The sequence below is a fragment of the Canis aureus genome, chromosome 1 (assembly GCF_053574225.1).
Source record: "Canis aureus isolate CA01 chromosome 1, VMU_Caureus_v.1.0, whole genome shotgun sequence".
Classification (NCBI taxonomy): domain Eukaryota; kingdom Metazoa; phylum Chordata; class Mammalia; order Carnivora; family Canidae; genus Canis; species Canis aureus.
Window position 1 is genome coordinate 3,350,195 of NC_135611.1, and position 13,936 is coordinate 3,364,130.

Here is a 13,936-nt window from a genome sequence, read left to right on the forward strand (position 1 = left end):
CCATCTATCCTTCCATTCATCTAACAAACGTGACTTATCACCCACTGTGTCAGCCGCTGGGCTGGGTGCTACAGACCCCAAGATGGTTAACCAAAGTAAAAGGTGAAAACTCTATTTCCTAATTAGGTTTAAAAACAAAACAAAAAGAGACTCCCGTGGATACTCTGCGGTGACTCAGGCCACATTAGCCCAGAGCCTCTGCACGGAGTCAGGGGCCAACAGGGAAACTAGGTTACTTACTTGTAACTGGAGTCCTCCAAATACAATGCCTCCATAGATCCACACTCTTGGAGTCCCACACTGTGCTGCACAGACCTGGAACCTTCAAAAGCAGTATAACCATTAGGAGGCTAGGAGTCTCTGCTCTGTAGCAGCCACCGGGGCTCCATAGACCACCTCGTCAGACCCCTCCCACCTTGCTGAGCCTCTGCGCAGAGTGGACTGCTAGGACTGCTAGGACCGGAGGAGTGTGGATTTGTGGAGGGTGTATGTTCTAAGCACTCCAGTTACCAGTACATGGTCAGCCTCGGGTTCTCCTGACGCCACCTCCACACGCCCTGACTCACTCTTGCAGACTAGCATGCAGGGACAGTTTTAACATGAGCAGATGAAGATTAAAAAGAAGAATCCTGAGAATGATGAACAGCTACGTGGATGGATGTTCAATCACCAACACTAGGGAAATCAGGGAGGGGCCAGTCAAAGGGCCCAGTGGAGAGAAGTACCTGCTGAAAGGCTCACCAGAATTATCCCTACAAGGAGAAAAACCAAGCGCTAACAGGGTTGAGTGCTACTCAGATGGCCAGGACCTCAAACCTCCCCCAAACTCCTGAGATAAAGGGATGAGGCCTCTTCTCTGCTCCCCACCAGATCATCCGACTCCCTGATGATCATCAATGCAGCAGGGGGTCAGGACTATATAGCACAAGAAATCCGAAGAGAAAACAGAAGCCTGCATACTCCTGACACAAAGGTCAGTGGGAACGCTAACCTCAGCCCATGCTGGGTTCACACCTCGATGCCAACAGTGTATGAATCAATGTTCCACCATGCTCCCCATTCAAGACATTTGCCACCAAGAGGATGACAGCAGTTCAAGTAGAGCTTCTATCCTCAAATAGTCCCAAAACAGGTGATGGAAAGAACAAAGTTTTCTTAAGCATGCAACTGAATAACTAATTAAAAGCTATAATTCCATTTGTTCAAGATATGATTCTTAATTATAGAAAAATATTTACTTAAAGCTCTAGAAACCACAGTTTTAATTCAAACTAAATACTCTCAACCTGGAAATTAAGGCTGAATACTTGAGCACAGACTATAAAATTCTTACTTTCCGTCCTCATTTACTGGCTCTGAACCTATGAGTCCTCCAGAGGCCACATCAGAGAAATCTAAGTCCTACTTTGGTTTATGCTTCTAACTCAAAATAAGTCATCTCTTATTAAGTCTTCTTATTATTACTCATCTTAAGGATGAGTAAATCCCTTATGGTCATCAAACTCAGCACTACCTTAAATATTTGTTGGGAAAAGTTTTCACAGCTTCTGAGAAAACTTAATAGGATAATTTTGGAAAGTTTCATAAACAGTTTGAAGGATGTGAGATCAGTTTTTCCTTAGGATAAAGGTAGGGGAGGAGGCCTCCGGAACAGAGAGAAACATTGCCTGGGCATTCATCCCCAAGGAGAAAGTGAGGAGAATGTCCTCCTTCATTATAAAATGTACCCCCACGTGGGAAATGTTAACACCTCTGAGCTGCTGGGAAGTAAGTAACTGATGATAGTTAAATCTAGAAGAAACAAAGGGTAAAATAACCTTACATAGGAAGAAAATAAAGAATTGTGGGTTGTTTTTTTTTTTTTCACTGAAAACATAACTTATTCATCAAAATTCTATTAACAAATGGACAAAGGTAAGAACAAAAAGATAATACCAAAGATAACACCAATTTGAGATAAATTCCTTAAAAGCTGTGCTAAATTGTCAAGCCTCTGTTAGTGACACCTTCTGCCACTGAAGAGCACTCACATCACATCTGACCAGGTCCTGAGAAGCCACATGTGTCCGATCTTGTGGTGGATGCTATCAGAGTCAGACTGGGGGTGGCCTTACCCCGTGTCCGACAGTGGAACACACACTCATGCTTCTCTCCTGCACGTGGAAATCTGCGGTACTTCCATTTACTTCTAAACCTAAAAGGTAACACCCGAGTTTTCAGGGCTTCCGTGGAGATGCAAAGGGCCAAGAGCGGTCACAGAGGCTGATACACCTCAACCACATCTGGAGACAGCTCCAGATGACAGCAGCCACGTGCACCTTCGTTGTGCTCTGATCTCAAGCGCCACTTTATGTGACTTTATGTGGCACCTGAGAACACTGGGAGTTTTTATTTTATTGTGTTTCTAAGAAAAGGCACGTGTAATCAATTGCAAGTTCAGTTCAGTTTCGATTTTTATGTGGAGTGGCTTGAAGCCAGGCCTGGGAGTGACTCTGACGCCCAGGAAAACGCTGCCTTTTTAAGATGCAACCTCTTGGCCAATGTTATATCCATGGGGTCAGCTCCGTCATTATAACTAGTACCAATGGAACACACAAACCTTGACAATTATCTGCCTCCTATCCATGACTGAGTAGTGCAACATATGAAGACTCTGTTCCCATATCCAGATTAATTCAAAGATGCCAAAGGTACCTGAGGACACAATACCACTGACCTGCTCACAGAACATTAACCATGTATATATAATACCTGATATTATGTCATTAAACATTTTTAATTATGAACTCAACTTCTATTTCATTAAATTCTTTAGAAAAAAATGTTAAATAAAAAAAATGTTAAATAAAGCACCAAGTTACACTAAAGGGAAGACATACTTGGTTGTCTCTAAGACAGTAAGTCTAAAGGAGAGAAAAAAATTAAATCAGGAAAAATGGGAACATGTGTTGTTCTTAAGAAACATCAGTGCATCATACAGAGCAGCCTTTTCTTTTTTTAAATATTTATTCATAAGGCACAGAGAGAGAGGCAGAGACACAGGCAGAGGGAGAAGCAGGCTCCCTGTGGGGTGCCCAATGTGTCTCTATCCCAGGACCCCAGGATCATACCCTGAGCCACCCAGGTGTCCCACGGAGCAGCCTGACACAAGCGCCGCGATGTGCAGACTCCCCAGCAACACGAAACTCCATCACTAGGTGTGGAGGTGAGCCACCTTGCGTCCAACCAACAAGAGGATGGCAGTGTAAAGCCCTCAGGGTGCCCATGTCCTCACTTCATCCACTTCTCCATCCCCATCACAACTCCCACTTTAAATGACACCGTCTGCTGCACCAGCAAACATCCAGGATCACCAAAATAGCACAAAAACCACTCCTTTTAAATTAAAACACCTAAACCCTACAAGTCTTTCCATCCATCTGCCAAGGACTCAGTAAAGAGGTCAAGCAGAGCTTTCAGGGAGACGCAGGATCCCACCACTGACAGCCAGTGCACTCCCCAGGGAAGCAGCCAGGGAGAGCGTGAACTGCTAACCTTCCAGAACAGAGCCCACACCAGAGCACGACAACCACTCATGCCGGCCCACAAAAACACAGAGAGCAGAGACACAATCGAAACATCATGGGCCAGAAATCCAGAGTTTGGATCTGCCAATACGGGATTCAAAGTCTTTAACCACTCAGGCACCAGTGTGTGCTTTTGTGGACAAGAGGGGGGGACAAAAGTTCCTCTTATGTGCTGAATGGCCCATGGCCCCTGGGGATGTCCCATTGAGCCTTACCACATGCCACCCTGCCTGGCTCATGGGTTCCTGTTCAGCACTGCCCTACCTCTCCAGGTACACGCCCCACACTCCCAGAGCCCCACTTTCACAGAAGCCATCCCCTCCAGGTCACATCCCCCCTAGGACCTATGATCTGCTCTCCTTATTCTTCATTACGGCCATACTTCACAATGTTTTCCAGATTCCTCAGTAATGTCTGTGCTCCATTAGTTCCTAGAAGCCAGATGCGAAGGGACTATGTGTGCCCTGTTCAGGATCATTTCCCAGATTTAGTACAGTTCTTCCCACTGGTACACTTACAGTCTTTTACTGAAGAAATGAATTACTGCGTAAGAAAGCATTTCAAATAAGCATGAAAAAAATAGCCTACCGGTAGCTACAAATGTATCTGAAAATTAAATTTTTTTCTCAGAAACTAGTATATAGAGTTGGAAAATAAGAGGACTATGAAATTAACAAAATATGAGATAAGGAAAACGAGACAGGCATGTCATGGTAAACTGCTAACGAGTCCTTGTGAGTCTGTAACTTATTTTACTGGAGCTCATTTACTTTTATTTGTCAAAGTGTACACTTCAAAACCTCACAGAGATGCCTTCTCGCGCCGGGCACGAAGTGAGAAGCTGGCAGCTCCCCACATGGAAGGCAGGGGCAGCCTCAATACGGAGTCCTCACAACGTTCACACACAACAACACACATACCTGTGTACCTGCATACAGTTATTCGCTCATGTTCCTCAGTAAGAAGAGCTACCAACTGGCTGACTAGTCTACAGAATCTGTACTCAGAGATCAGCACGGGTCACCGATGACAGACATGCAGCTGGCACACTGGCCACAAGAGCGAACGGCTGCCTTCCTGGCACTGACGGTGTGCCCTGAGAAGGCCTCTGGAGGCCGAGGCGCTGGCTGCGTACCTGAGGAGTTTAGCGTTGCACCCTGTGAGAGCAGCTGGTCGCTGCTGATGGTCAGGGTGGCACCTGCAGACTGAGTGGCAGCGGGGGCTGACAAGCGTATACTCCCATTCACTTCACTACTTCCATGAGCATTGTGCTGAATAAGATCTTGACCTAAATGGAAATTCATATTGTGATATCAGAAAGTAACACGTTCATTCATATCCTGGCAAGCAGGTTAAACATTTAACAACATCCCATTAAAATGAAAGCCCTTTCATTTATGATAATATTTACAGAAAAGAATGAAAAGACCATAAGATACATTGTCCCTCAGTGACAGTATTTGTTCACACTCTCTAAGCCATAAAGCATTTTAAGTACTTCTAAAGAGTTCTATTTTAATTCAATATTTAAGCACTCAAAGCTACGCACTTTGTTGAATAAAACTTCAACTGAGTTGCAAAGCTTCCCAACGCAGTGGACCCACCAGGGGTGGTAAACATGTATAGTGGATGAAAGAGGCTTCATGAGTGGATCCCAGAACCTCCCTTAATGCAGTCAGGCCACCACAGGGGCTCAGGGAAACGGTGAGGCTGGGGCTCTCCCGGGTGAGGGCTCCCCGCACCACAGCCTTTGGGGCTCGCTTGCCCACTGGAGGGGACCAGCCCTGGGCTCTCTACACCTGTGCATGCCAGCTGCCACAGCTAGAGGACCACACACTGTGACCAAACTGTACGGAAACAAGCAAGAACTTGAGACCTGGAAAATGTACTGACACGTCAGCGAAACCCAACCTGAACGCTTTGGGAAGCCTGGACACAGGCAAGCTAGTTTAAAAACATCTGCTGTCGAGTGAGGCATAAAGCAAGGCAACTAGAAAAGCATTGACAGACAGAAGGACACCATACTCCACTCCATCACCATTGGCATCCTCACGTCACTCTAAAGACACAGAAACAGGAAAGCAGCTGTGCGTGGTGGGCCTGGGCACAGGCACACTGAGAACTGCAGTACTTTTATCAGCACGGCAGAGCCATCCTCGAAAGGCCTGTGGATGAAAGTTCAGAGTACATGGGTATCACTTTTGTCTCCCTGCTGACACATCAGGTACGTGGGCATCAGTAGAGAGGTACTAGAGAATTTGGGGAGCTTCAGCACAATCCTTGCCTTTTACTCAAGGTTTAATAATTTCTTTTTCAATGACTTCTAAACTGCCAAAAGTCCACAAAACTTCACTGAAGCAATAACTGTTTTCTAGCAGGGACGGCATTTATAATTATACATGCTAATGGAAAAACAGACTTGCTAAAGAATAACTAAAAATCCCACCATGTCCCAGTCATGAGGGCAAGGCACACCTGTAAAATGTGTTGCGGGCTGACCTAGATCAGGACGTGCTGCGAGAATCAATGACCCAGGAGGACCACCCGATCATGAATGTGACAGCCCCAAAACAGGGATGCCGTAACTTGGTGGCCGACACAACAGGGTTAGTTTGCCAGGTTCAAGTAACTTACACTCCCAGAGGGTATTTTCTACCCATTTATAGACTTCTCGGTGCCCCTCAGCACATTTCACATTGCTCTACACAATCTGTGCAGAAGTCTGAGAAGGAGGGAAGGCATCCAGAATGTCCTCGTACACAGGTTATCCCAGTCACACATCTCCAGTTTAAGGGAGCAGGAAAGTGGACAAAGAAGCTACAGCTTCCTGCTCTTCACCAACCAAATCATGACCACACAAGATTCACATGGAAATGACACGAGTAACTCTCATTTCTAATTTCTGGTATTAGATTTGAACTGTGACACTATATCATTAAACTTAAGTTTCCCACATATATTATAAACGCTTATTGAGCACTGGCTTTATGTAAAACCCAGTGTTGAAAAAAAAAATATATATATATATATACCCATACACATGAACAAGATCTACTCAAATTGCAGGGAAAAGGAGGTTTAAAATATGAAGTGACTAACCTGAAATGGTCAAGGTAATTTCCTGGGGAGAGCCCGAGGACGACGCAGCCGTGGGTCCAGCAGCCTGAGCCAACACCTGGCTCAGGCTTGAGTTGTTAATGGTCAGGGTGATCTCGTGGGGGCCACTGGAGGTGGACACCAGGCCTTGCGATGTCATCACCTGAGAGAGGTCTTGTGTTCCTGGTCATCATTACAAAACAAAACAAACCTGGGCTTAAAAAAAATAGTAACTTTTCCTTTTTTATATTAAAAATATTTAATATTTAATGAAATTATTATTTCAAAAGAAGATTCTAAATAAAACATCAGTTATCTCTGATTCCCTCATCCAGAAAGACAAGAGAGTCTTACAAAGAAATCGGCAGCCAACAGGACCACAGGAGCTGCATGTGGGCAGCCATCTGTGTGCATACGGTGAATAAGCATCACTTCTCAGTGGGAAAGCTTATATATGCTTAGGACATTTATTTGTTTGGTGAGCTTTCCAAAGACAAAAGCAGCACCACAGTGTCCTAAGTGCAAACATGTATCTGTCCACAAACAGCTGGGCCTCCCTCCTGCTGGGCCAGCAATGGGTGCCAAGGGCTCTCACTTACCACTGCTGCTGGTGGTCATCACTGGGTCCTGCTCGGACAGCGGGCCAATGGTCAGACTGGCAGAGGTCACTGTGGGCTGTAAGGACAGGCCGGGGATGGGCTGAATGACAACACTGGCTGGGACCGTGCTGTCCTGTGTCTGGAGAGAGCTGTTCTGTGAGGCCAAGCCGGGCTCCCCTGGCAGTGGCTGCGTAAGCAAGTTGCCCTGTTGTAATGTCTGCTGCAAAATACTTGGATCAATCTGAAAGGCAACAGAGATACTTGTCACAGAAAGTTCATGCTTCGGTACAACTCTGATCACATACAAGCCTGGGACACACAGCACTGTCGTACCTGTAACGTGATGTTATTAATGCTGGAGGCATCGATTCCAGAGATCTGAACATTTGGGCCAACTAAGTTAGCGGCCAGCTGTAATTGTATGCCCTCCAGTGTGGTCAGGCTCCCGTCCGTCAGAGACACCGTCCAGTCACCACCAGCTGCAGAGACAACGTGGAGGGTTGTATATTGGAAAAACTCCAACAGGAAAAATCCTCATTCTCCTACAGGGCTTGTTATATACCCGTTTGATACATGCATCCATGTGACCTAGTTATCAAACACTAATGCTTACCTCATACTGCATAGTACCTTATCTAACTCAACACAAAACAAATGTTCTGAAATATATTAATAACATTATCCAATTTAAACACATCCACAAACTCGGCTCCAAGAGAGGATACTGATGAGCCCCAACTAATAATCATGATTTTTCGGGCTTTAATTACTCGACTGGTCACATAAACAGAAAGAAAGCCACACGAGAAGTCTGACAGCCAGTAAGAGTCACTCTGTGTAAGTACACAATACACATAAATGGCTAAAATATAATACTTTTCAATCAGTAGGACCAAGAGCAGGAGAGAATGCCCCTGTGTCCACACACATGTTAATGAAGGGTTATAAATAACATACCTCACTATTAAGTCTGTGAGGATGCAGAGGAAAAGCATGTGCAAACCAGTGAGAGAGAGCTGACACAACTGTCAAAGTGTTCTGAAGTAGATGTCGTGAAAGAAGGAACAGGGAACACAAGGGTAACTCATCTGAAAGGTGAGATTATACCTTTCCACTGTCCTCTCTGGAGACCTTCCAAGGAAAGGCTCCACACCCTGCATGCCCCTCCCTGTCTCACCTGACACAGAGGCAGGAAGAAGCGCCTGGCCCACCAGCCCCTGGGGAAGCACGTTCTGATCGAACTGTCCTGTTAGGACAGAGTTGTTCATGATGAACACGTTCGGGTCGGTGGAGGCAGGGCTGAGCAGGTTCACGGGCTGCAGGCCTTCCGATGAGCTTCGCGTCACTGGCTTCCGGGCTTTCTTGGGGTCGGGCTTGTAATGGAACTGCATGTGGGTCTTCCTCCGCCCTGACGTACGGAAACGTAGCTCACAGTGGGGACACTTGAAAGGCTTTGCTCCTGTGTGCAGACGCATGTGTACTTTCAGGCTGCCCTTCGTCGAGAAGGCGTTGCTGCACACGTGACAGCTGAAGAGCTTCTGACCTGCAGAAAATCCAGCCGGGGTCAGCGGGGCATGTCCATGTGCAGCCAGCAGATGCAGGCGGGGGTGCGCGGACCCTGGGGGCCACAGGCTTGCCAAGAGCCCCGCACTCGCACAGGACGCCCACGAGGGAGGAGGGCTGCTGCAGAGACTCCCAAGTGTGTGGGGGGCTCCAAAGTGAGTCCAGCGCTGTCACAGCACCTGAGCACTGCTGCCCACCCTGAACCTGAAGCCAGCAGAAGGGTCCCCGAGCAGTTCAGCTCTGTGGCGCTGTCACCCGCACCTCTATGCACAAGGGACACACGCATGTCTTGGCACCTCTCTATCTTCTGCACAGGGGCACCCAGCATGCTGCGCAGGGGGACAGCACCCTACAGAATGAGCTCTGGGCTCCAGAGCCACCAGTGTAGGTCACACACTCACCCCTGGTACTCCAGCTCTTTTCTGGTGTTCAGGCCGTGATGAAGGCCATGGAGGTGAACTGCGTGCCCTGTCACCTGCCTACTCTGCCCTGGAGAGGCCCTGGGAGGACAAAGGCCTCTGGTTTTCTGTTTTCTTCTATGGCTCCCAAAAACCAATACTGACTTTTATTCCCCAAGGTGGGCACGCCAGGACTCACCCCAGACCAGGGAGGCCAGCTCTCCCAACCTGCTCAGGGGCCACACAGGTCACCCAAGGAGCCCAGAGAGGAGGAGGCAGCCTGAAAGCTGTTTCCCTCACAGAGACTTTTCTTTCTATTCCTCTGCATGGGAACCAACCCTGCATCCCGGCACGTGTGAGTCATCATGAACACCACTGGCACCAGACCTGGGACACAGAACAGACCCCTCCTGGTCTTCGGCAGCTCACAGTAATCACCCAAGAGGGACCAATACACAGTGCGTAACAAAGCGACAGGAGACACTCCCCACAGAAGACACATCAACTCACATATCCATTTAATTCCAATTGTTAACCTAACAAAAAAATCATAGGCCTTTACATAAATGTGTAAAACTTCCTTTGTATGTTTTTGGTCAGTTCTGCTGGTAACCAAAAATTAAGAACATAAATCAGTTCAAGGACCATAATCCTCTACCATTTCCTGATGTTTGCTACGTGCGTCTTTCTATGCAATACCTGGAGGCTCAGAGAAGTGGCTCAAAGTGGAGACAGACCTCCATCCCGGCAGAGGTGCAGAGCCTACCCCTGCCCCCTTCCCACTGGGACAGCCTGTGCACACCAAGAAGCAAAGCCTCAATACATGTTCATGAGGACAATTCACCTTCAGTTCCACAAATGAGATGAAGAAAAAAATGGCCACTTAAACTGTACATTGTTTTTCCTTTATGACCTTTCTTCCCCACATAAAAAGAATTATTACCCGATAACTGCAATCAGATTTGCTCAATCATCAGATCTTGTAAAATCTCAACAAACCAAATCTCTTTGGCCTAAATGAGACTAAGAAGCAATTTTCTTAACAGAAGTGTTCAAGTCTGAATAAGAATAGAAGACAAGCTATAACCTGGCATTGAGACCCAGCTCCATTTCCAGTGTTAACTGGATCGTATTCCCCAGGTCAGGAATCAAAAATCCTTCTACACCCACTTCTTCATGATTCATGATTTTTAAGCTTTCTATGATTTTGAAAGTATCTCTGTGGGCAAGATACACAGGAACAAATATAAAGCCATTGTAAGGCCCGTATATAGGATGCAGGTGCTCACCCTTACCTGTGTGCGTCTTCACATGGCAGTCTAGGGTGGACTTAACAGTAAAGCTCTTCCCGCATTCATCACATTTGTATGGCTTTTCTCCAGTGTGGATCCGAACATGCCTAGCCAGAAAGCATTTGCGATTACAAAGCATTTGCAATTAAGTGTTTTTCATTTTAATTTTACATACATTTACAAACAACCTCATAACTACCCTTATAAATGAAAATTATGTATTAGTACAGGCTGAGTAAATTTGGCCAAATAAAACCATTTTTAATCTTCACTCTACACAAAAACACCACAAACAAATCCAGAAGAAAGCAAAAAAAAAAAAAAAAAAAAATCTGCAAGGCCAATGAAAACAGTGCTTCCTTTAAAACCTGAGTGCTGGTCAACCTCAAGATGATGAGAACAGTAGTCTCATCAGTGGAAGAACGGGCAACGCAAGACTCAGAGAAGAAACATGCACGGATAAAAGCTCCAAGAAGGGTTTCATCCAGGCTCAACATTTAAAAAAGAGCGATTTAAAATGGTAAGATATCATTTCCCCCATCAGTCTGATGAGGGCCTGGGCAGGGGGCAGTCTGGGATCACTCAGACACAGACTGTCTGGAGGCCAGCTGGTAGCATCTGTCAGCATTGGCCCGACACTCACGCAGGTGCACACTCAACGCAGTACTACTCCTATAGTACTTGTTTAACACTCCTGTAGTGTTTGTGAAGTACTCATGTAGTGCACATTTGGTACTCCTGCAGTGCTCACGTAGTGCTTGTGTAGTACTTATGAAATACTCATGTAGTGCTCACTCCTGTAGTGCTTGTGAAGTACTTGTGTATGCTCATGTAATACTTATGGAATACTCCTGAGTAGTCATGAAGTACTCATGTAGTTCTTATGAAGTACTCATGTAGTGCTCATGAAATACACATGCAGTGCTTGTGTAGTGCTCATGAAGTCTGCATGTAGTGCTCATGTAGGACTCCCGTAGTGCTCATGAAATACTTGTGTAGTGCTTGTGACATACTCGTGTACTACTGGTGTAGTCATCAAACATGGAAAGCTACATGCTCATACAGGGGTTTACTGGATACACTTTGCTGTCCCTCCACCATAGAACATGATGTCACCATTAACAAGAAAGTAATAAGTGTGCAGGTACTAACAAAGATGTCTCAGACCCAATATGTAAAAATGACAAAAAATAAAATTGCAGAACTTAATGTTAACATACATGTGGACATTTCTGGAAAAAAGTTCCCAAGAAACCATTGCTGGCTATCTCTGGGGAGCAGGAAGGACTGTGTCCACTTGAAGGCCCCTTTGGTTTTGTTCTGCTTTGGTTTTGTTCTGCTTCCCTGTCATCTCTGCCTGGCACCTTCCCATGATGTTTAAATGCAGGACTGAACAAGATCAATCAGCTGTGAGCTGTCCCACACTTATGGCCGAGCCCCCTCCATGTGGTGAAGCAGACGTGTTTCTACGTGCTGATGACCACGCAGTTCCTTGCCTCTGCCTTGTGTCCTGGCGGACATCCCCTGGGTGCCATCCCCAGGCCCGCAGCCTTGCAAGGGTCTGCAGCAGAGCGTTCACTCATGCTGCGCGGCTTCCACCAGCTCCACAGCCCTGGTCCCGTTGCAGTTCTCGTCTGGGATCCCCAGCAGCCCCCACGCTGATCCGGCTCCTCCCAACAGCCGCCCTGGGTGCTCCCCTCCCGGCTCCCCTCCTGCCAGGCTGCACCCAACTGCATCACAGCGCCTGGCCCTCTCCTTGCTGTACACTCTGCTGTGTTAACTCCCCGGCCTGGATCACATCCCCTGACCTCTGGGGCGTGCCCAGAAGGGATGCTGCCAGCTCCCTGTGGGCTCACTCTAATCCCGCTCACCCACCTCACTCTCACCACCCCCATCACTAGTGTTCTTCCCTTCCCACAAAGGAAGACATGTGCAGGCTGGCCATCACCTTCCACTCTCACTGGACAGGAACCACTGTGCCACCCACCTCTCCCACCCACTCTGCAGTCAGGAGGGAGGCTCTGGGAGTCGGGAGGAGTCAGACAGCATCCCTGCTCCATCACCCTCCTTGAAATCCTAACTGCCCTTCCCTGCGTTATGCTGCCCTACACCTTCCACCTATTAGCTCTCTCCTCGAGCAAAACCCAAGTATCCTATGTTGTGCCACAGTGCCACAGAACATTCTACCTCCACGTCGTTTCCCCGGGCTGTGCCTCCCCATGGCCCTCAGGGTCCTGAATCTATTCCTCACCATCCCGCTGCACCTGACCTCACGCCAGGCACTGCTATCGGGTTGACTGGGCTCAATCACGTGCTGTCCCATGACACCATCACTGTCTACCCCGCCAGGTGCTCCCTATGTAGACAGCACTCCTGGGGGTAGCAGGTCCTTGATGCACTCTGCAAACCTGGCACCATGTCATCCTCAATAATTTTTTTTTTTTTTTACCTCCAGTGGCTGGCCCCCCTTAGCCTCAGGAGATACATTATGACACTCCCAGGGGATGCCTGGATGCATGGATGTACCGCACCCTATGGATACTGTTTTTTTCTGCACATACATAATATTACCATAGGGTTTAATTTCTAAAATAGGTGCAGCAAGAGATTAACGATGACTGACAATAAAGTAGAACAATTATAACAACACTTGGTAATAAATGACACATGAACACACACTAGGCTACCACGGCCTTGTCACAAAGATCAGGAAGCGGGTCGCTCACCCAGGGATCATGGTGACCACAGGGATCTAACAAACCACAGGGGGAGGGGTGCTGTAGACCACAGTCGTGCAGACATGTGCATCTACAGAACACATGGGTCCTAACCAACATTCCAGATGAGCCTGACCAGAAGCCCCAGAATTTACAGTAGCTTACAACCACCACACCAGGAACAAATCAGCCTCTTGGGAGGCACCAGCTCCCACAGCGGACCTCCCTGGCCATGGCAAAAGGACCGAGGCGCATGCACATGCTTCTTGCAAACCCCAGAATGGCGCTGGCCGGCCTCACCTCACCAGATCACTGGGCTTCTTGAAGCTCTTGGGGCAGTAGGAGCAGCAGTTGGCATACTTGGGCTCGGCCTCCAGCTCTGCCTGCCTGTCCTTCATCTCACTGATGCGGTCCTTCTCCGCTGCCGACTGCACTAGGACCTGCTCGGACACGGTGGCGCTCTCCTGCGGCCGAATCTTGGCCAACTGTGCTGTCTCCTCCTCGGTAAAAGTGATGACCTCAGGACGAGCTTTTCGGGAGGCGCTCCTTTCAGAATTCTCCTCCTCTTCCTCCATACACACATCTAAACAAAACACAGGAAAAGGATTCAAGCCTAAGAAAAAATTAAGTTTTCACAAAACAAGTAAATTGAAACGAAACAAGTCTGTAGAGTTTAAAATGAATGACTCATGAAGCTCTATTTGG

The 13,936-nt window shown here is 47.3% G+C and overlaps 1 protein-coding gene across 6 annotated transcripts in view; it reads right to left on the bottom strand.

Annotated features, from left to right (window-relative positions):
• Positions 1 to 13,936, bottom strand: part of ZNF236 (zinc finger protein 236) — a 104,414-nt gene that overhangs the window by 18,490 nt on the left and 71,988 nt on the right. For 5 of the 6 annotated variants that reach the window (XM_077876216.1, XM_077876346.1, XM_077876414.1 and 2 more), the window contains 7 exons: positions 13,532 to 13,814; positions 10,518 to 10,621; positions 8,439 to 8,804; positions 7,595 to 7,740; positions 7,262 to 7,502; positions 6,666 to 6,845; positions 4,702 to 4,854 (listed from right to left, as the gene is read on the bottom strand). In XM_077876216.1, coding sequence (XP_077732342.1) covers positions 4,702 to 4,854; positions 6,666 to 6,845; positions 7,262 to 7,502; positions 7,595 to 7,740; positions 8,439 to 8,804; positions 10,518 to 10,621; positions 13,532 to 13,814 — 1,473 coding nt within the window. Of the gene's footprint in view, positions 1 to 240; positions 323 to 4,701; positions 4,855 to 6,665; positions 6,846 to 7,261; positions 7,503 to 7,594; positions 7,741 to 8,438; positions 8,805 to 10,517; positions 10,622 to 13,531; positions 13,815 to 13,936 lie in introns of all 6 variants that reach the window. The other variant, XM_077876529.1, reaches the window with a different exon arrangement.